The sequence below is a fragment of the Mesitornis unicolor genome, unplaced genomic scaffold, assembly GCF_000695765.1.
Source record: "Mesitornis unicolor isolate BGI_N332 unplaced genomic scaffold, ASM69576v1 scaffold18307, whole genome shotgun sequence".
Classification (NCBI taxonomy): domain Eukaryota; kingdom Metazoa; phylum Chordata; class Aves; order Mesitornithiformes; family Mesitornithidae; genus Mesitornis; species Mesitornis unicolor.
The window spans coordinates 48,280-71,936 of NW_010198620.1; the positions used below are offsets into that span (position 1 = coordinate 48,280).

The 23,657-nt window shown below is 37.2% G+C and overlaps 1 protein-coding gene across 1 annotated transcript in view; it reads left to right on the top strand.

The window, feature by feature from the left end:
* The window catches only part of JAKMIP1 (janus kinase and microtubule interacting protein 1), a 52,524-nt gene that overhangs the window by 10,987 nt on the left and 17,880 nt on the right, over positions 1–23,657 (top strand). Inside the window, exons 3-7 of the mRNA XM_010189204.1 lie at positions 13,501–13,710; positions 14,434–14,553; positions 16,871–17,017; positions 17,580–17,720; positions 20,884–20,943. Coding sequence (XP_010187506.1) covers positions 13,501–13,710; positions 14,434–14,553; positions 16,871–17,017; positions 17,580–17,720; positions 20,884–20,943 — 678 coding nt within the window. The remainder of the gene's footprint in view (positions 1–13,500; positions 13,711–14,433; positions 14,554–16,870; positions 17,018–17,579; positions 17,721–20,883; positions 20,944–23,657) is intronic.

The following is a 23,657-nucleotide window of genomic DNA, read 5'->3' on the forward strand; positions in this document are numbered from 1 at the left end:
ACAGTCAGGCATTGCTCATTTGGCAATGGAAGAACACCTTTGTGAGATGGCAAAATTAACTTTTCAGAGAGCTTTTTGTTTCTATTTGAGGAACCAATTCTGCTGAAACAAGACAACATCTTTGCTGCTTCGGCATTATTATCCAGGTCATTTAATTCTAAGCATTGTTGACCTTTTTATTTTTTAAAATGTCTGTGTTTTTTTCTCTTGCAGCAGGAAAGTTAGGGTCTATGACAGCAGGCTTTTTTTCACGCTCTGTAAACCCTAGGACTTCAGCACAGATGGCAGACTGTGCTGTTAGTGTAAAATAGAAACCAGGCAATATTTCCCAACAGTGGGTGCCCCAAATATTTCAAATTATGCAGCTTTGTAAAATGTAAAGAATCTACGATTACCTGTTCACAGTAGTACATTTAGAGAGTTCATAATCAAATGACACTTTTGGTTGGTACCATGGTATTTTCCATGTGTATGTATATATCAGATTGTGAATATGTCTTCTTGTATTCCTTAGGAAAAATGATGGTGAGAGCAAGCTACAAATATGTAATGTCTGTTTAATGGTAGTGATTTTCTGTCTCAGACAAGGAAAGCTTTTAATGCAGTTAATATTTATGCTTTAAATAAATTGGAGGCTGATTAAGTCTCAGGGGTATCATTTCCTCGATTAATTAAAGACCACTGCAAAGATTGACATGAGATTTCTTTTACCATAATTTCTTTCATGTTTTGTTCCATTTTATAAGCATAGAATTTTAAAGTCCTTCCTACAAAGTACAGCTAATTTTAGAAAGTGTTAAAGAGGAGAGAAGGTTGCTATGCTGTGGCCTGTGTTTATTTTAAAGAACAGTTTCTAATTAAATTCAGCCTTCTCAAAGCCGAGAAATGGTGAGGTGCTGCATCCCAAATTTTGTCATCCCAGATTGTCCCAGTAAGCACACCTACACTATGCCTTTGGGTGGTGTGGTAAAGGAACCACTTTTCTCTTTCAAGAGTGAAAGCTTTCAGCCTGCTGCGATACCAGGCATTCACTCAGAATCACAACTGGAACCTTGCTGGACCTCTGTTGCGCTGTACACCTAAAAAGGTATTTGGAGAGGGTGCAGATAGCTCCTGCTGCCCGCTCCCAGCCCCAGAGGAAGCTTGGGTCAGTCTGGAGGTGCTCATATACCCTCCCTGCCTTGTCTCAGGAGAAGTACAGGGAAAAAATATCAAGAGCCTGGTGTTGCTTTGTAGTAGTGCCTTGGCTCCTTTCAGATAATAATTTTCATTAAATTGTATGGATTGTTTTCATGAAAGAGAAGTGTTTCTTCTAGGAATTCATAGCAATTGAAGCAGCTGTTATTGCATAGGACACTCTTTAAATCTGGGGCAAGGTAAAAAAATCCTGCAGAGTTCCTAGATGATGCTCTCCTCTGGGAGTGGGATTACAGAATCAGATCATCAGGGTATTTTCCTCCCCCTCCCCCCGCATTTTAATTAGTGCGAGGGATGCTTGCCTTCCTTTTCAGATTAACTGTATCAGCTGTGGATTTGGGGTACTCCGTTGGTTTAGTTCCTACCCTTGTGGGATGAAATGACAAGGATGTGGCAGGCAGTGTTATTAATATTAGCACAGTTCTGTAACTGAGCTTCAATTAATGTGCTTTTTTGGTATGTGTGTTGTGTTTTAAGGAGGCATTAAGAAATCAGCATCTTTGGTATTAACAGCCTAAATGGGCTGGCCATGCTGTAATTCAAATTCAGACAGAGTAATTCAGGACTCAGTGTCTGATTGTCTTGTCAGACTTGGCTGATTTACTTTGCATTTTATATCATAGGTTAGTTTTGCATATAGATACTATTGCTTAAAAAAGTAAGTGTTTTTACTGTTGATTTTAATACTCATGACTAATTTGAGTTAAATATTGCATTTTTGGGCTTCCTGTCAAAAAAGAAAACAGTGAGAAAGGAAAAAACCAAAATTCATTGTCTATGAATATATGGATACAATTACACTGTGTGCTTGTATTGTACAAATGTCAGTATTTCAGAAATACTATTAATCAGTTTTGAGATTGTCTTCACAGTTTTGCATTGAGCCATATTAAATACTCAATAAGCCTCAATACAAGCAAGATTTGAATGGAGAAGATACTAGTGCCTGATAAGGGGAGGTAAAATAGCTATTTGGCAGAAAAAATCACATAATTTTTCTCTGTGCAGTATGAAATCATATTGGAATTTGTCAGTTCCTGTAATTGACTTAATCTAACAGCATTATGCATGTTTTCATTAATTCAAAGAATGCTTGTTGACATGGACTTATATAGTCATTCATTTTCTCCCAAAAAGTAAATATATTTGCTGTAGATATGCATCAGCACAATGTCCTGGCAGCTAAGAAACTGGTGGTAAAAATAGCTAGTAACAAACTGGAGAGACAAATGAAACAGATGTCTTAAAATTAAAGAGAGAACTCAAAGAATAAGATAAGAAAGCAAGAACAGCTATTACTTAATTTCTTCTGAGTAGTTGAGTCTGAACAGTTGTATTATTCTGTCAATGTAGTATGAAAACTGTGCTGAGGCAGATTCAGATACTTAAAACAGAAATAATGTTTTAAAAGCAACACATAGAAAAAAAATGAAATCAGAAATAGCAGACTGAAAAATAATCTACATGAAGGGAAAATGTTAAAGCCTGTTTTTATGGATCCGTTTTTTCCCAAAAAGTTATACAAAATCATAATTGTATTTTTTTTCATTCATGGACCTTCAGTATAAACAGCCTTGAGGCATCCATGAAGGTGAGGGCTGCATAGGCAAGCATGTACCAACCTAAATAACTCTGCATAAACAGACTTCTGTTTTAATGGCATCCCTGTAAGCAGGATGTCTGGTTTCCTTCTGAGATCTGGGCTGGTATGAGGTAAATTTAGTACAGACCTGATTAATGGTGAAGAGAAGCTGAGTTTATTAAGTTACATTTATGAAGTAGCTTAAAGAGCATAACTGTATTATGGAGGCATTTAATATTTTCATCTAAATATAAAAAAGCACACAAAATAGCAGTATCTTCCAGCCAATATATTTGGAGCTCAATTAAGCTTGTCAGTTAACTGATGTGTTTGGTTTTAAAATCAAGTTTAAAGTTAGTTTTCAGTGGTAAAAGTTACTCTTTTGCCTGAAGTTGCTGACATAGCACATACAAATTGTTGGTGAATTTTGGCAACAGCCCAACCTTATTCTGTTATCAGCACAGCTGTGGAGGAGGGCATGAATATTAAGTATATCATATTAGTTAGAGGTTACATTCATTCTGGGACTACCTGGACGCTGTTTTTAAGAAGTCAACTTTGCAAGGTGCGTTTCTGCTTTTGCAGAGAAAAGAACAATGGACACTTTACAGTGTTTGCCTGGGAAAATATATGCAGAAAAACCCAATCATTGAAAGCATATTGAATTATTTCACCACTGATTTACTCATTTATAGTATTTCTTGAATAAGAAGGAAAATTATTTTTTATTTTGTCAGACTTAATATATACATAGTATTTAAACTTGGGAATAATCAGGTGACACTTGTGTCCTGTGTTTTGTGGTGTAGCGTTTTCGTAAATATTATTTCCTCTACTGGAAATGTCTTCAACATCAAACTTTTCATCTATTTTACAGGCAAATACCATTCAACCTTGTTAAAATCTTTACACCTATGATCTCCCTAAATATTCCTAAACAGCTTAGGTTGAAATCAATTGAAATGATTTGAAAGACTAATTTCACTTTAATGTAAAGTAGTCCGAGTTTTCTTAACCACAAAATCAATGTAAAAGATTCCACTGATCTTACTAGATGCACAATCAGATTCATAAGAGGACACACAGTACACCAGATAAGTTTGCTTATTTCAATTGTATTCTCAAGTAAGCTCATAAAATTTTCTAGAATAATGTGGCATTACTGCAGTTTCATAATTGCAAGGGAAAAAAAAAACTTTTTGCTGTTAATAGAATCAAAAGAGAAGAATTTTTTTTGAGGAGTGATTTTCAGAAGTTTCTATCATCTGTGATTTATGAAGATAGATGCACTACTTATGCAATACTTAAGTATTCTTAGTCTCCTTAGTCCAAATTGCATGAATTAAGATCTCCTTCCAACTTGGAAGCCCTCTGTTTAGCATTTCTCAATATACGTAATGCAATATCTGGAAGAATGTAATTCAGACTAGCAGATTAAACAGTTTTAAAATGTGAAAATCAAGGCAATTTCACTTAAACTTCTGTTCAAGGAACAGAAAAAACCCTCTGCTGAAATAAGTTTATGTACCATTTATATAGTTGTTATTATTGTTGTTGTGATGATGTTGTTGTTGATGTTATTATTTCAGTTTTGTGCCTGTGTATAACACTGTATCTCGTTATTTAAGTGAAGACTTCTGAAAGACTGAGAATAACATCTTTTCAGAATTAAGAATTAGATTGCTCCAGTTCAGGACAAAACCAAATTTCAACTCAAGTTCCTTCACAAGTTCATATTTTCTAACCTTGCACAACTCTAAATGTGTTTGCCTACAAGTCCTTGGTGTATCACAGCATTGACATTCTACATGTGAATCACAGAATCACAGAATCACAGAACGTTAGGGATTGGAAGGGACCTCAAAAGATCATCTAGTCCAATCCCCCTGCCGGAGCAGGAACACCTAGATGAGGTTGCACAGGAAGGCATCCAGGCGGGTTTTGAATGTCTCCAGAGAAGGAGACTCCACAACCTCTCTGGGCAGCCTGTTCCAGTGCTCTGTCACCCTCACTGAGAAGAAGTTTCTTCTCAAATTTAAGTGGAGCCTCCTGTGTTCCAGTTTGTGTCCGTTCCCCCTTGTCTTATCATTGTTTGTCACCGAGAAGAGCCTGGCTCCATCCTCGTGACACTCACCCTTTAAATATTTATAAACATGAATGAGGTCTCCCCTCAGTCTCCTCTTCTGCAAACTAAAGAGACCCAGCTCCCTCAGCCGCTCCTCATAAGGGAGATGCTCCACTCCCTTAATCATCTTTGTAGCCCTACGCTGGACTCTCTCCAGCAGTTAAACTGCCGTGAACTGCGGTATCATACAATCATGGAAAATTTTAGATGGTTTGAGTCCTCTTGAGGTCATCTGGTCCCATGTCCTGCTTGAAGCATGGCAGCATTGAAAGTTGGATGAGGTTGCTCTGGGCCTCCTCCAGTCAATTGGAAAATTTCTGAAGACAGAGACAACCTGCCCCAGTGCCTGGTCACTGTGACATTTCCTTCTTCTTCCTCTTTCTGTAACCTTTGATGATTACCCTTGTCCTTTTGCTGTGCATCTCTCAAAGATGTCTGCCTTGTTGATCCCTGTGTCCCCCTTTAGATAGCTGCATTTGTAATGCATCCAGAGGTCTTTTTGGCTGGCCTGGCTCCCTCACCCATTCTGTGAATTCTGTATGCTGCAGCCCCAAAGTGGTCTTAACTGGCCTTCCTCCAGTTTATGGCGCTTGTACCAGTTTATCAATATTATTTTTGGGTTTTGGGTTTCTTTTTTTGTACTGGAGAGCCCAAAAGCAGCTGCACTGCTCCTGCTGCGGTTTCACAGGTGCTTAAGAAAAGGCTGAATCACTTCTCTATCCTTCTGGCTACCCTCCTCCTGATTTGGCCCAGCATCAAGTTAACTCAGTCACTGGAAGCTCTCACCACCAACTCATATCCAGCTTGCCCTCCAGGACAGAAAAATTTCCCCTTTTTTCTTTCTTTTTTCTTTTTTTTTTTCACTTCCTCCTTGCAGAACTCCCAACTTCAGTTGGCTTCCAGCCTTTTCTGTTGCAGGAATTTAAACCCTCCCAAGGGCAGCACGTTGTATCTGTCCTAGGCGAACTTTATGAGGTTTTTTTGGCCCATTTCTCAAACATGTGCAAGTCCCTCTGAATGGTGTTCCTGTCCTCTGTTGTAGTAACAGCTCCTCTAAATTTAGAAACATCTACAAATTTGGGAATGGTGCATTCCATTTCTTCATCTGGGCAATTGATAAAGTTGTTAGAACTTGTTATTGTCTTCGAATTTTAAGGTGTAAAATTTAGATAGGTAAATAAATTCTTTAGTCTTCTGAGAGATTCAGCAATTATTTTCCACTAAAACATGAAAAATAGTAGGAGAAAAAGTTTTAACACTGCACAAAACCCCAAAATCACATCCTTTGCAGTGGTGACAACTGTTTTCTAGTAACACTCACTTTCTGCTGCATTCTCATTGCTAGACTTCTGCCATTTTAAGGCAGTGAAATTCCTATCTTTATGTTACACTCAGCAATGGGGGTGATGCAGACACCTTTTGTCTCTGCAGACTCTGGTGCAGAGAAGCATTTTGTTGTTGGCAGGGGTGATCCTCTGCTGCCCTGAGAAGGACAGAGCCTGGCTTTTCTCACTTCACTTGTGCAGTGCCGCATATGCATGAGTTTTGTTTCTTGATCAAAATCTTGAACTTTGAGACTGAAAAGCTGAGTTTTGAATCATCGAAGTGTGTGCAGCCATGCATGGTTGGGTAGAGCCTGCTGTAGCAGACTTCTTATCAGCCACTTAAGCCTGCATGTGTGTCACACGCAGCTGCTGATACCAAATTGTAGGCCACTTCTACAGCCATCTGTTTGAGACACGTGTTTCAGCTGCATTCCAAGGCTGAGCTAATCTCCTGCAAAGACCTTTCCACCACCTCCAGCATTTTAGGGCTGCAAATAATACTTTCCTTTCCATCCTCTGAAGATTTATGCTTGTCTTCAGAAGCTAACAGGGCAGCATTCTGCTGGGGGCTTTTTTTTTTCTGAATCCAGCAGATCTAGGGAAAGCTTTTTATAGTGCAGGCTCAGCATTTTGTGTTTTAGTATTTTCTACAGACTCTATTATGGTAGGGAAGTCACAAATCTGACTTTTATATTTCTTTACAAAATATGGAACAGCATTAAAAACCCATAGAAGTTATGTATGGTGTGGCACCTGGACTAAAACTTCTGTAAGTTTTGATCATTTAGTTATACGTGTTCCATCTTTCTGACTACTTGTTCATTGCAGCTCTGTCAGTGAACACTTACAATAGGTATCAGGAGACATCCAGTAGTAGAGGTTGTAGTCAGCTACAGATGCAAACAACAAAAAAAAGCAAGGTGTTTTTGAGAAAGATATGAGAAAACTCCTATCAACAAGTTCTAGAATTTTCTGCCCATATGTTGTTTCTTGTATAATTTATCAAAACTTACTATATGTATTACCTATGAGATTTACACATTAAAAAAATACGTGAGAGAAGCTGTTGGAAGAAATTATTGGCTGTTGCTTTAGAAAAATTACACATGAAATTAAAAATAAGTCCCATCCACCTCTGTCTGGGACCTTTACTTCTCCACTGGATGTCTGGCACCTTTTCTTCCCCTTGTCCTAAGGTTCCTAAACAATCAGCAAACATTTATTTAAATAGGTGGCCATGTCAGGTGTAGAGAATGCTTTGCACAACACAGGAATATTTTAATTCCTCTCTTCAGGGGGGCTGTCAGCTTGTGGTATTGTTGTTAGGTCTTAGTGCCCCTTTATAAATGTAAAATGTGTTAATTCCATTTAGTTCTATCTTTATCTGTTTATCTCAGTAGCATCTCCTTTTTGTTTTTCCTGGTAACTAGCAATCCTTCTGTCAAGATATCCCTATTTTCAGTGTCAAGCATTAAGTATAAAGACTAAATCCATTTCTTCTAGAGAAGAGACTGTAGAATTTTGTTCTGCACTTGGCTCGGAGATGACTTTGATAAGGATGGGTAAAGAGGAAGGTCTTACACTTGGCAATGCAGCAGCTGGCTTTTTCCACTTTGAAAACTGAGTATGTCACTGCCTTGATAGATCTAGCTCTTAATTCCCTGGGAATTTCTCTTTCAACTTTGTGAGAGGCTAAAGTTCCCCCAAAGGTCTCTGACTTTCTCCAACTGTAGCTATTGAAGTGTGGGATAATTGGCCGGCAGATACTTTTTCCAATAGCTGGCTTGATTCTCCTTCATGTTTGATAAATATTGTCAAAGCACTTATTTCTGCTTATTTCTCATAGCTATTAGAAGGTGGTTAGATACCTGTTCTTAGGAAACTGAAATTTTGACACTGGCTATAAGTGCCAGCTCTTCATTGGTACAACGCAAGTAAGTGCTGTGTTCAGCACATAACATTTGACAGCACAAAACCCATTAATTAAGAAATGATACTTTAGAAAGCTGTCATTTTAACCAAGAGCTGCAGTTACTTGTGCTGTCTGAGGTGATTTCTCAGTAATTTCCCTCCACCGCTGCTTCTGAATGATTGTATTTTCTTTAAAATCCTCTTTTGGAGAGTATTTCTGGTGCTTTTCTTCTCCAAGCATGCAACTGAACACGTGTCCTAACCTCATATTACACCACTGACTTTCTCATATTATCACAGACTTTCTGCACTGAATTGTACCAATTTTATTTGCATAAAGAAAAACATGGCTATTCTAAAATACCTCAAAATCCATGCAAAACAAAATGTAAAAAAGTTCATGTGACCCTGTTGAATATCTGCAAAAAGTGGGCAAAATTGTTTGAAACTGAGAACAAATTTGAAACCAAAGCAGCCAGTTGGAAGGAATTTCTGGGGAAATATATTTGATTTAAGATAATACCTGTAAGCCTAATGCATGATTTGGGATCTCATTGTGCTCCATATGTTGGAAAAATGATGGAGATAGCCTTTGAATCTTAGTGAGAGGTCTCAAATGAATAGCAGTACAAGGAGGAATACCTGAGAGCGGTGGTAGGAGGTCAGTGCAGGCAGCTTCCAGTTGCCACGTGTTGCTTGTCCCAGCTATGCTGTGCCACAGGGGCAAAAACCTTGCACAGGCCCCTGGCGTGGCAGGTCCTGCACTGTGCTCCCTGGACCTGAGGAGCACTGCAGAAAGGCATCTCCTTGCTCAGAGTCAGGTCATGAACTGTCAGGTGACAGCTGAGCCATCCAGGGTTGTGAGCTTCAGCTCAGTGCTGGCTTTGACATACCTGCATCACTTCAGTACAGAAATTCCTGCATTTCTGTAGTGTGCTTCCAATGTCTTAGGTTCTCAGGGGTTTGTTCATTTAGGTATACTGTTTGATGGCCAGACAATAGATTGTGATCTCAGCAATGTAATTATTGTTAAGTATTTACAGGTTTTTTTCATTGTTTCATTTTGCATTTTGCATTTTAGAGGTGTCAGGGACAAGGATAGATAAGAGGAATGTGAGGAAGGTCAGACAGGTAACTAAATGGATGCTTGTGGAGTGTCCCTCAAGCAGGAACAGTGGCAAGGGAGAAAACATGGAAATGCATGGCTGCGTATATGACAAGCTGGTACTAAGGAGGTGACATAGCACCCTAATGTTAAATAAGGGGTGAATGGACTCCAGTTAGGCTATGAACATCTTTGAAAATGAGACTGATCTTTTGTTGTTATTCTTGTTCAATGCAGTAAACAGGAAAACAGTTTAGAGAATGCAGAGATCAGAGATTTGTGGTTGAAAAGAGCATCATTAACAAACACACATTGGCTGGTAAGCAGGCAGGACTGCATTTAAGGTCAAACAGGAGAATGTTGCAGTGACTAAGGCATGATGTAAGAACGCAGATAAAAGTTTACTTCTTTGTATGGATTTTAGAGCTGATCAGCAAAAAGAGTCTTTAGATGCAATCAGATTGCACCTAGGAGCGAACAGAATTAAAGATGAAAACTATTTTATGTGTGTAAGTGATAAGCAGTTTGGGGATGGTTGCCTAGTGATGTAAAACAGATATTAAAAAGTATGAAAAAGAAAGGAATGCTATGCATGTTAAAGTAACAAATTCTGGGTGCTGTCTGGTGAATGAACATTGCAGTAATAGAATACGAGGTTAAACCTTTAAACTTGAGAGGCCATGTGGGGATCATTGTTATTTCACTTAATATCAAAGAAGACATTGATGTTGAGCTTGTCTGCTGTAGTCATAAATGACAATTGGAAAATCTCTCAAAATATGTGTTTATATGTACAGTGTGTGTTTTTGTGTATGTACACATATATGAATACATATCATATATATATAGAGAGAGACTAAAACTTTATAGTAAAAGTGAACTTACAGAGTTGGAAAACTTGACAAGCTTTTAAGTGTGCAGCATCTTAATCTGCTGAAGGGCATCTGTAGCTGAAAGCTTGTTTCTTTCTAACTCTGTCACTTAGTCCAATAAAAATATTCCTTTTCTTTTAGACCATGTGGACTCCTAGACAATCTTGGCTATGACAGTATTGCTTCCACAACATGTATGTGATCAAAATAGAAAGCATCAGGCAACCCAGAATAATCCACTTTGATTTTCATTTACCTAATGGAAGATAGTCCTCTCCACACTAAAATAAAGTATCTAACACATAGTCTTAATTACATAAGGCTGTTTTCCTTTATGCTGCCAACTTTTTTTCTTTGTGTAACCAACTGTAGCAAGAATTGGAGAAAAGAGAAGTTCTCCAGTGGTACGGAACTGGCATGGAGACTTTATGTGAGCTTTTACAACTATTAGAATATATAAAACTAAGCTAAGCTGAAGTCTTCTGGGAGCGGTTGACTGTTCTTCTCTAGCTGTCAGCTTATGTTCAGTTTAAACCTAAAGGATATCTCTCTAGTCTTGTACCTCGTCTTTCTTTGCCTGCCTGCCCCTTGATCTGCCATTTCTTTTATGTGGGACTGAGGGATGTTACATCCCTGTGAAATATTTATCTTCCTTCTTTTCCCCTCTCTGGAGTAATTTGTAGTCTCTGTTAAGAAAGCAGGCAGGGAAGATGGACAAGTTTGCTCTGTAGTGTGCAAGTCTGAAGAAAGATGGTAAATCTTTGGGCCAGGCTTGGGATAAAGATAAAAAAACCTGAGGCATTGACTGGGTTGATGCAGTTACATTGAAGAAATCAAGGGTGTAACTTTCCCCTTGAGGAAAGGGGAATTGTGTTGTGCCCCAAGCATCTGAAACAGAACTTAAGGCATTACTGCTGCAGTTCTATTCATCTTTATCAGTTTGTAATAAGTTAGTTGAGCAAAATTGCTTAGAAATTCTTCTTTCTGCTCATTTGTGCTTATTGAAAGTAAGCTCTATTGCATTGCTCTGTGTATTTCTGTGCATGTGTGCACGTGCGTATGTTTACATGAGTAAGAGACCCTCGAGTGCCTACCTGTAAGTTAAAATAAAAGTGCAGAATAAAAAAGGGTGTACAGTCATTGGTATTATATTGCTATTTTCAATTATTATTAGTGTCTCAAACATTTTTCTATTTGATTGAAACACGAGGTGTTTCTTTTTCCTGAAAGTTTCCCCACATGTAGATTTTATGGTAGAAAACAACAATAGTAAGATGAGCAGAAGGAATTCTGCCATCCTCTAACCCCTACACCTAAGCCATGCACTTTCATGGCATTTCTTTCTAATGTGTATGAGCCTGTGTGCTTTGATCTGTGGATGTGTGTGAAAGGTGATGTGGGCATGATTTCAGTCATCACATCTGGTTCAAAAGATCTGTTCTGCAGGATTTCAGCAAGTAGCAGTCTGTACCGAGATTGCTGCTTTCTTTTTTCTTCCAGCTTAAACACCTATGTTGTCCCATTTCTATTTTAAGTTGAGAGAATATCAATTGTATGAAATGGGTATCTAAAATTAAGGCTGCCTTTTTAACCTTGGTTCTACCTTGTTAAATGTATGCTTTGCATGGCCAGATTTCTCTCTCTAGTATATAGATGTTCAGTGTGAACACCTGTGTAAATGAAAGTGAAACTGCCCAGAGTATTTAGTTACATGACATTTTTTCCTCCCAAGGGGTCCCTGGTAGATCAGTGTGCATGACAGATAGCATTCAGTGAATGAGGCAGCTGCTTAATTTTTGTCATTGCTGTTCACTGCACAGTCCCTCTGAAACCCTGTGTATTGCAAATTCCTCTGTTAATAAAAGCGGCATTCTTTTCCTGCACGTCTTTTTTGGCATACTTGAAAATCTCACAAATCTGAATTAACGTACTGAGAAGTATTATACCTAATTACCAGATGAGGAATTGGGACCCAGCGACCTTCCCAAATCTCTTTCAGAACTAAGATTCATCAATTCAGGTTGGGACTTAAAAGTAGTCTAGACTAGTTTGTTCTCTTCAAATGTGACCTTTTTATCTCCAATTATGACTTGGTTCAGCCAGGCCATCTCCTGGCACTTGGAGACTGTACACAAACTAATTTCATGTGCTTTGTAGACTGAAAAGAGTAAGGCAAAATTCCTGAAGCAGAAAACTGTATCTGGAAATGTAATCTGATTGTGTTAATCCTGTACATCACTCAGACTTATCTCTAAGTTACTTCTAACATTGCCTTGTTTTCTTCTTCTTTCTTTTTTTTTTTTTGGCAGTGCATCTTGACAAAAAGGACATTTATAGGTATATGAGTGTAACAAACAACAAATGTATGATTTAAAAATTTCATTATTTAATTTTCTTATTTCAAATAAGACTATAGTAGTCTTATTTCCAAGTTCTATGGGTTTATGTTGGCCAAGAAAACAATTTAGCAAACTGAAGGAGATACAGCACAGTTCCAATAAATATATTGTTAATGGTTAACATTCTTGATAAGAAATCTGTTTCTATAGTAACTGCTGCAGATTGTTACTTCCTCTAGCATTTGGAATAGTACCAAAGTGAATTTAACACTGATGCTGCAAGGGACAAATCCTATGAGAGCTGCAATAGATCACTGCTAGCAGTGTGCTTTATTTGGTATCGAGATGTATGAACCACACACTTCAGTAACCATAGATGGTGTTTAAGGACTGTTTCTTCCTACCCTAATGCTCTGTGTGCATTTGTTTTTTCCTTCTATAAAAAGACTAGTCCTCATTTGAATCTTATAGCAAGGGCACATAAAATACATAGGTATGGTTAAGATTTTACATTTAAATATATGTGTGTTTGTATGCTACTAATTTTTAAATGTCTGTGAAGAGATTCACCATGTGTGGTTTTCACTAATAAAGAGGGACTCAACATGGTGCATATGTGTAAGGATCAAGCTTTAAAACTAAGCCCAGGTGAGTTTTAAAGGGTGTGTTTGTCTTACCTTGTACTAGCTCTGTGTTTCTTCTCTTAAGCACAATGAAGGGAAATTTTTCTTCTGCTTCATCTGCATATCCTCAGATGAAGGGGATTATTTCAGTGGCTGTGTATTCTGTTTCAGTGTGTGTTTGTATCTGTTTTTGTTTGTCTTATGAGTTGAGACTGCACAGAGCAAACTCATGATCAAGTGAAGGCTAAAACCTTTTTAAGGTGGAGGGGAAAGGCTTCAGAGGAAATGCATCTTCTTTTTAACAACCACAATTTGGTGTAATTCTGAGAGAAACAGAACTTTGTTTTTGCAAGTCTGTGGATATGCTTGCAGTGAACACCTGGAGATGTTACAGAAACATTATTGCTTTATTTCTTTCCAGATGGATGAGATAAAAGGCAAAGACCGAGTGATTCTGGCTCTGGAGAAAGACCTTGGTGTCCAGGCAGGCCATACACAGAAACTGCTCCTTCAGAAAGAGGCGTTGGATGAGCAGCTCGTCCAGGTGAAGGAGGCAGAACGATACCATGGCAGTCCCAAGAGAGAGCTTCCTGCAGGAGTGGGGGATATCACTGAGCTGATGGGAAGCCCGGTAAGAAAATTGTGTTTTCTTCCAGAGTACACAGGGTAATTGCTGCCTAGGTGTTCACATTGGGTTTTTGTGGTTACTTTTAAAATACTAGAAGGACTAATTCATGGTAAATGGCCCTGCACTGCACTGTGCTGTTTCACTGTTGATTTAGAAACTCCTTGGATCTCTTGAGTTGAAAAATATGTGGATACAGAACTTTTAGAATTTACATAGTGAACTTGAGCTGTGAATCCTGTTTTTTGAACTAGATGATTTTTAAAGATTCCTTTCTACCCAGTACATTCAATGATTCTATGATTTTCTTAGCTATTTATTTCATAACTTTAGAAATCATTTTAACCAGTGGCAAATAGATACTATACTTATAAAAACCTGTGCCATGTGATTTTAATCTGTGTGCTTGCACTAGATTTTTTCTTTCGCTGATAGTAAGAAACCTGGTGAGAAGTAACTAGTAATAGGTGAAATATTCTTTATCTAGGTTTTTTTGAAGTTGTTAAACCTTTACCTAAATTTCACAAGTACTTTTCGTGTAATATATAATGTAGCATTTCCATAGGATGCTATTGTTCAGTGTTTCAGTTAATTATGTCTGTTTTCCAGACACTGGTATAATCTGTTTTAAATTTATACAATCCTCTTACTTAGCCATGATATTAAATTGATGGATACTAAAATATTTTTAAAAGGTAATTTATGTATTTATATGTTTTTGATATGAAGGAGCAGCATCTGGATGAACGAGATGTACGGAGATTTCAGTTAAAAATCGCTGAACTGAATGCGGTAATAAGGAAGCTGGAAGACAGAAATACTCTCTTAGCGGATGAAAGAAATGAACTGGTAAATTAATTAGTAATAACACAGATGGTGACTGGGAGGGCATCTTTATGGTAAAAGATTTAGTGTTGGAAAGTCAGTGTTATAAATAATTTACAAATTAGTCCTGGTTGGCCTCAATCAATTGTATCTAAATATAATAGAGATTTCTATAGAATTCACTTTGTGACCATAGAAGACATGAATGAAATCTCTCTTGTTACAGAAAAATAAAAGTTTATAAATTTATTTTGGTGTCATTGTAATCAAACTGACTGGTAACTTGCCTGTGGCACTGTGTAACGATGTTGTTTAAAACATGCATAAGCTATGCACTTAAATTATTGTATTAATATTTTTGAAAATTGACATTGGTTTTGTGACATGCTTATGGGAGCTAGGAGTTAAAAAAGCTTTCTTGTGCTGGAGATGAAAAATCTGCCATTTCTCAAGGGAAGTCTCTTAAGTAGGTGAAATTATCCTAGGAGAGTGATAGTATCTTACAAAAGAAAGGATATAACAAGAATTTCAAGAATTAATTTTATTAGCCTGCCTCACTACTTAGTTGCTTATATTGAGGTTAACGGTAAAACTCCCATTGACTGCAGTGGGAGGTGAGTTTTAACGGTAAGAATTTTTACACATTTCCTCTTATAATGGCCTATTTCTAGTGGCAGAAGAAAAGAATTTACATTCTAATCAGGTGAAAATTTTCCCTCATGAAACCTATGTATCTGTTTCTAAAATAATGCTATTATGTATGGTGAGGGTAGAAGGGGAGGGCACTTCTGCCACGCATCAGTCGTATGCGTGAACCATTGACATCTTCCTCCTGCCTTTGCCAGACTTAGTTCTTCATATTGAGCTATGAAGTCTTTGTTTTATGATAAAAGGACTTAATTTGATTATGATGTCTCAATGATTAACGGAAGAGCAAATTTTTGACATTTTCTTGTCCTACATCTTAGCTGACTGATTAGTGAATTCAAATGAGCAATGCTAGACTAAAATTGGATTAATCAAGAACATAATCATGCCTTTTTTTTTTAAACTATTTCTCTTTAAATAGCTGTATAGTCTAAACTGCCCTTGGCAAAATTGATTTCTTATAAACAATTTAAGTTTATTGGAGTAAGAAGGACATGCCTTTTAGCCTGGATACTGTTTGCCATTTTTCCTACTTTGCCTAGGTGCTGAGTGTTGGTTGTTTTGGTTCCCCCCCCAGCCCCCCTTTTACTGCTATAGTTGCTTTTCTCGGCTCTATACTTTCAAGAACATCTTGGGTTTTTTCAAGTTTGCATTACATAAAGACAAGATCATTCAGCCTCTAATCCTTTCTGTGGAGATAAGTCATTCAAAACATGCCTGAAGAACACTGAAGTACTGCAACATCCATTCTTCAGTGTCCCACTAGGTGGAGAGCATGTAGGATGCAGTCAAGTGCTCTTCTTGATGCTAGACCTAGAGGCATAAGAAGTATATTTTAGAAAAGATATGGAGAAGGTTTTGTCATATTGTGAGACAATATTACATAAAATAAGTAATAAAAGTAAGCTTGTGTGATTAAGCACCGTGAAAAATAATTTTCTTCTGAGAATGAAACAGAAAACCCAGTGAAACAGAAACTCAGTGAAATTATCTCAGGAGAAAGATTATCTTTTTCTCATTTCCAGTTAAAACTCAGTAAATTGAAACATCTTTTGATCAGAAAAAATAGATTTTTTACAAACAAAACAGCTCAAGGTTTAATGAAATAAATATTTCGTTAAAAATGTGAGTGAAATATTTAATACTCACAAATGTAAGAAAGGGCAGTAATTTGCTTCACATAATTGTCTAACATCATAAAACCACAGGAACAAAACTGAACAGCTTGAAAATGTCAGCAGAGTGCTGAGATTGAATCTGTGCCCTCTGGCTGACTTTCTCATTGCTCTAATTACACATTAGGTATAGGGTTTTTAAAGTAGAGTAGGAAGAGTTTACTTCTACTAAGGAATAGTGAAAATTACTATCCTAGAGACCTCGTTGCTCACAAGAAGCTTATATACCATGAGATTAGTTTATCAAGAAATCACTTTTATGGATCATCATAAGTGTTTTCCAAGAGCAAAATCCAGTGAGCAGATCTCATGTTTTTGTAGACTGTACAAAAATGTTTTCTTCTTACTTGTTTGGACTCCTGTAGTTCTTAGTTCAGCAGCAGTCTATATCAGATGCCACTTAATAAAGAACTAAACTTTCGGATTCAGGGAAGAAGGAAAGTGAAAACACACATACTTCTTCTTTTCCATAACTATAAACTAAAGCATACTTAACTTTGTTCCTTTGCCATTTGCAGCTGAAACGTTCCCGGGAAACAGAAAGTCAGCTGAAGCCTTTGGTAGAAAAAAATAAGAGAATGAGCAAAAAAAATGATGATATGTTGCAATGTATTCAGAGAATGGAAGAGAAAATAAAAAATCTATCAAGGGAAAATGTAGAACTGGTGAGTAATCATCTCTGACATCGTGTCAGTAGAACACGTTGCAAACAGTTGAAGTGCATGTGAGGCTTTTACTCTAATGCAAACGTTTCAGTCTTAAGTTCAGCAAGTGCAACTGAATATTCATATTCTAAATTCAGAGTGGCATGTGCTTTGTGTTGTATCAATTCATGCTGATTAAGGGAAAGGATCACAAATAGATAAAATGTGTTTGGAGGCTATAAAGATGTACAACTAAAAATCAGCTTTAATAAGTGCTGCTTTTATGATTTGAAGTCAGAACTGAATTTGAATGCATGTGCCAAAGGCCCTACTATGTTAGATCATTCAGTCTGCTAACTTCATCCTAGACTATGTTCTTTTATTCTGTTTTAAGATAAGATATCTTATGTGAGATATTAACACTGAGGCATACAGAATATATTGTAATGGACTCACTGATAAGTACAAAGAATTCTTGGTTACTATATCACACATGAGAATTTTCCTACTGTCCAGTAAAACACTTTTAAAATGTTCTTTATGTTTAGGGTTTTTTTTTTAAATTTCATTTTAATTTTGGTAGAAAGAGAAGTTATCTGCACAACCAGCGCTGAAGAGGCACACATCTTTGAATGATCTCAGCAGCACACGGGAGGAACAAGAAATTGAATTCCTTAGACTGCAAGTCAAAGAACAGCAGCATGTTATTGATGATCTCACAGTGGTAATGCATATGACTGGTTTACACACGTGCATGCACACACGTCTATAGACAAGCTAAAGATTTGAGGGCAATATTTTAACTCCAGTTGTTGTAGTGATACAGAAATACTTCTTTGGCATGAAAGGGTTCTTGTTATTCCTCAGGTAGTGAACGAATTTCTTTGGAATGTGTGTGAATCTCTGTATTATGAAATATTTGGCTATCGTGAGCTGCTTGTAAAAAGAAAGGCATCCGTCCATCCACCTTTACTTACAAAATTGGCTGTCAACAACTGAGAAGCTTGGAAGAAAGGACACGTTTCAAAACAGAATGACTGAAACGTGTTGGTTGTAGACCCTGGTGAAAACCCAACCACTCCCCTGATCTAAAAATTCTCACAAAAGAAAGGAACATGCAGGATGGCATCTCTAACTGAGCTGGCCACGCTAGCTGTCTTTGCAACACATGGAGAGGCATGTGTGTGCTTCATCCAAAAAAAGGTAGCAGCGTATTGTGCAGCTTCTACCCCTTGTGAAGACCACTTCAGATGATGCTCATAGATGTTTGCACTGTTTGATCAGGACTCTTTGGAGTTGTGTTAGAGTTGTCTAGTGCTGTTTAGTGCAATGCATGATACACCCCTCTGGTGCTGGCAGAAATGACTGCCATCTCTGAGAGACCCCTGGCCTTCTGGAGCAGCATCTGGAAGCTCAGGCAGACTCAGAATATCTCAATTGGCACTACCGGCTGCTACAAAATCTAAGCTATGAATTTATGCTGCTAATTTAAGATCATTATGGGTAAATAAAAATTTAAACAACTGTATGCAACATTGAAAATAAAAATAGAGGATTTGAAAAGATAAAACAGCAAGATGTGTTATTGCTCTGTCTGGAACATTCTCTCTATTCATGGCAGTTCCCCTGAAATTTTTACCCAGGATTTCTCTCTGTAATCAGTACCAAAGATTGATGTCTGCATGCATTCTCCAGTGTCACAGTGTTGCAAGAGTAGGATGTTACTCACACACTATGATGTAGGGTCTGATTCACAGAGCAATGCTACTTTCCCTTCCAAATACAACTGTTAAGGCAGGGACTATGACATGTTATTAAATTCTCAGTATATGGCAGGTACAAACTCACTTATGTTTCAGTGTAAAGTGGGTATGAAAGAACTCTCTCTTTACTGTCTCAGCCAGTATCTGAGGAAATATATTGTATCCTGACTTTGGTCAACTAGTACTGACTTGTGTTTAGTGTGAAAGTAAAATAAATAAATATTTAAAAATATGGTTTCATTTCTGCTTTGTTTCCTATTTACAGATACTTTTTCATTTGCAGAAATAAGTTAAATTTTTAACTAGGATATGGCTTTGGTTGGCAGTACAAATTACAGCTTCACCTTTGATATGAATGCAGTGGAAATTTGCACCTCCACTGTGCTTTCCAGTCATCTTTTCTGGCTTAAGCTCCACCTCTACAGAATACAAATGTATCACAATTATCAAGAATGTCCCACATGTCACATACCTGATTAATACAAAAGTCATCAGCTTACTTCCAACTGATACCAATATGACACGTGGAAATAAGAACCATAGTCTTAGGCAATAAGGTTGTCTGAATTGATTAACATTATCTGTAGGGTATCTTTGATGCTGTTGAATCTGTATGAACTCGAGTTTGCCCACTCCAGTGGTCTTCTGCCCAGCTCTTAAAAGCAAAGCTGTCAAGATAAACTCAGATGATTGCAAGAGTTACTAATGATTCAGCAAACTGTGTTTTTTATTTGGCATTATTGTTCTGGTAGCTTGATGTATTATTGAGGCAGTAAATTAAGCAGGCTTCTTACCAACAAGATTAGAAATAGGAAGGAGTGGGGGATTTTGGAAGTATTTGTTCATTCTGCACTGAAATGCCCAACTGTTTGGACACCTGCTTGGAATGCAGGAGACTCAGCTTAAAGCAGGGATTGTGCCTTAGCCAGGTGCCTGAGGAGGGAGCGTTTATCCCCAGCACTGTCTAAAGTTCAACTTAGTGGTTTTAACTTTTTTGTAACACATTATGTTATTCTGCAACTTGAAATACCTGCTCCATTCTACCTTGGCAGGCATTACTTTTCCTTATTTTGAAAACCAAACGTATTAAAAGGTGCTTTTTATGTTGCTGTGCTTCTCTGAATTATTTCGTATTTTCCAGAACTTTGTTCCTTGAACAATATGGTGATAACGATTTTTATTGTGATTTCCACTGAGAGCTTCCTATTTGTCCAGTTTCTGAACTGAATATAAAGCAAATAACTCTGAATAGAATAATACCATGCAGTGAGCAATAACTGCTAGAGAAGCAGTTGGAACTATCGTCATTCTTTTAAAAATAGAGGTACTGTGAACAAAGATGCAGAGCTAAGGAAAGAATCAGGAAAAAGGCAAGGAGACAGATCACCTGCCTCCTGTGCTGTTGGTTGGGTTTTTTTTGCATTCTCCTTTGCATTTTTTACCTTATCTCTCTCCTATTCTTCTTCATGATTCAAGGCAGTATTCTTGGCCTTAAATGTTCATAAACCATAAACCTTGCATTTTTCCAGTTGTAACCTCCTGTTATGAAGTAGTTAATTGTGGTTTTGTTTCACAGCCATGGTAGAAAAAAGCCACCTACTAAGTTGACACAGACTGGGCGTGCCTTTGGATTTGAGAATTTTGCCCTTTTTGTTGAGAATCAGTCACATGTAACACTGTATCCGCATATGCATGCTTTTTTATTAGAGTATGCCTGATATAATGCCTTGTAAATACTAAGACTGGAGTAATTTTTGGCTACTGACCTGCTTCTTCAGAATGGTTGAACACTTGAGTGAGAATGTGAATTCTGTTTCCATAGTGAGCTGCTTGCTAAAAGAGTCTAAAGAACTGCCAGAAATCTGTGCCCAGAATTTAACAAAGCCTTTTCTTTCCCCCTTTTCATTGAATGTGTAAAGTGTGTGACTGAAGGTTTGTTTGCTAAAGGGATAAAGCTGCAGTACAGCGTGGTGTTATATCAACATGGCGCTATTCAAAAAGATAAAGACATTGTGTTAGCTTTATCATAGACTTTAAGAAAATTTTAATTATATTTCTCTGTGTTAGACATATCGAAATCTGTTTTAAAAGAAGCCCATACCAAAATGTTCTCTTTCCTTCTAGGAAAGGGAACGGTTGTTGCGGTCTAAAAAACAGAAGAGGAAAAGTCTGAAGCCTCCAAAAGTGAGCAAACCTTCGGTTTTCCATGCATTTCTGTTGTTGTGAGCAGTTCTTGTTTCAAATTCTCCCGAAGTTAAAGCTCTATTTAAATTAATGGCAAAATTTCGTATAATTCTTCTTAATTTTTTCTTAGGCTAATTCAGGAGCTGCAAGTTTTGTACTGCACACAAGGATTGTTTTGGGTTTTGTTTTAAATAAGCAATATAATTACACTTTTAGCCATTGTGGCCTACATATTCAAGTGGCTTGAGGTCTAAACAAGTAATGAAACAACTAACACTTCAAAGGACAAATACTCAGTCCCTTTTAACAAAAATATGTCCTTTAAACTACTCATATCAAGTTACTGCTTAATCACAGTCGAAAACTTGAACTCATGCTAGGGAAGTTATTGAAATGATATTTCTGTATGTGATATATAAATAGTGAGAAGATTGTAACTGTTTTTCTTGAGTAACTATTTTGCTCTTGTATGCAAACTACAAGAGAAAAATTTAGGATTTGGAAATAGAAAACTTTTACTTCAAAGTGTACCTGTAGTGTTTATTTTAAGTTGTGCTAAAAGTAATTAATTTTGCCAAATAATGTTTTTTGTGAAGTTGAGCATTAGCAGCCTGGAGCATGTCAGAGAAGGAGTATGGGATAAGATGGGAAAAATGGAAGTGGAGAGATGATTGTCACCTATATGGCAGTTTAGGGTACATTCTGTAGTAAATGGGTGCTTGTTGTCACTGTGTTCTGCGTAGCACATTCCTGGTGACCTCCAGGTGGTGCCTTTTTATTGCTCTGCATTCTGTAATACCTGCATTATGAAAGATTGATCCTTTGGAGTTCTCCATTTTAGCAGTAATTTCTTCAAATTGTGCTTCTTATAATAATATGTCTCTTACATATGAGGAAAGAAAAATTCCCAGGTAACAACAAATCTTACATACATTTCTCTGCTGTGTAATGAAAGACTGATAGACACCAAATACATTTACAGTAACCTTGAGCCATTCTTTCCTGGTGTAGTAAACCTGGAAGTCTGTGTGTCAAGAGCGAGATTAAAAATGAGAAATAAAATTAAATATATATGCATGTAACTAATACTGTAATTTTTATAGTCCTCTAATTTTTAGCCCTTATCCAAATTTAAATTAATTGTGTAAGATCTTTTGCTAAATTATAAAGCTCCTAATGAAACAAGATAGTTAAATTAATTTTTTTGGAGTTGATAACTAGTGATGCTAATTCCTATAGGCTGAAAACTTCCATTATTATTAATCTGTGTCTTAAAAATGTTATGAGTTAACAGAACTTCATCTGACCTAGACCCTGTACCCTGTTTTTCTCTTGAGCAAGCTTCTGCTTTTGTGGTATCTTCTTTTTCCCTTGTTGACCAAATCAAGAGTTGAACAACATGGGAGTTGGAGAAAATGTGCATGATACCATTAAAAAATTTGTGGCAATGCTATTCTTCATGTGGTAAGAGTACTGTAACTGGGAGACTTGTGCAGAGGTTACTGCAACAATTGTGTGCATATGCGCAGCTGAGTTAGTTTGCTTCTTATTTGTGATACGATAGATACACCAGAAAGAACAAAACCAGTAGCAGACATAACTCCCACTGGCTACTCCACCCCCTGTCTGTTAGCTCTTCAGTGCCCATATGAGATTGGCTATTTTATGCTATCTCCTCAAAGGAAAAGCAGGACTATAAAACAGAAACAAGTGGAAAAAGGGAAAGCTGTGAGAGAAAAGTGAATGGGATTATATATACTATGCTATATATATACTATATTAGTCATTATGTAACTGTAGTTTCTAAAAGAGCTGATTCCTTAAGGAAGGAAATAAGTCATCAATAATAAATTTATTAGTGTCCCATTGCCTGCCATCATATAAACCTGCAGGCTATTCACATGTGTATGCGGTGTTGACTTGGAGTTTAAACACTGTCAATGTTAGCTTCTAAAAAACCAATCCTGGCACACAGACTGGTTTCCTTCCAGGACACCTGTGTGATCCTGTGAGGATCAAAAGCCTCAAGGGAAGCTGTGTTTCCCACAGTTTTCTAGTAGTTTTTTATTTAAGCAGCCTATGTAGAATGGGCTGCTTACTCGGATGAGCTGCTGGGGTTGTACCATCTTCATTCTTTCTGTTTTTACAGCCTGTCTCAGGAATCCAGATGAAAATGCCAAAATTCATTTGACCATGTCATTAACAGAGGTGACATATAGACATCTCACTCTGAACTAAGTGGGAACATTAAGTGGTGACTGTTCTCCTCTGGAAGTAGATATCTACATAGGCCTTATGAGTTTTGTCCTAAAATTGTCTATTTCTTTCCATGGACTGTAAAGGCAGTTTAAAATGAGTTGCTTTATATGTAGACATGTTCGGTTCAAGTGTATTTCTGTCTATGATCTGTACAAGATTTTTATACCATACAGATGATAAACTATGTATGATAGTAGATGAAATTATGGAAATTATCTGTCTACCAGCTGCTCAGAAGGAGAAATTACTGACGTAAATCTTTGGCTTTGTGTTTCTAAGATTTGTTAAATGTAAAATTAGCACTAGCACAGTGAATTATCAAGTTTGGCTGTTGGAGTTGGATCTGTTTCTAGCTGTGTCCCACTTACCTTGACAAAGTGAAAAAGGAAATAACTGATGAGAGTTAGGTTTCATGAAGGTGGTCAGATAAGCTCAGACTAGGAGGTACAGAAAGT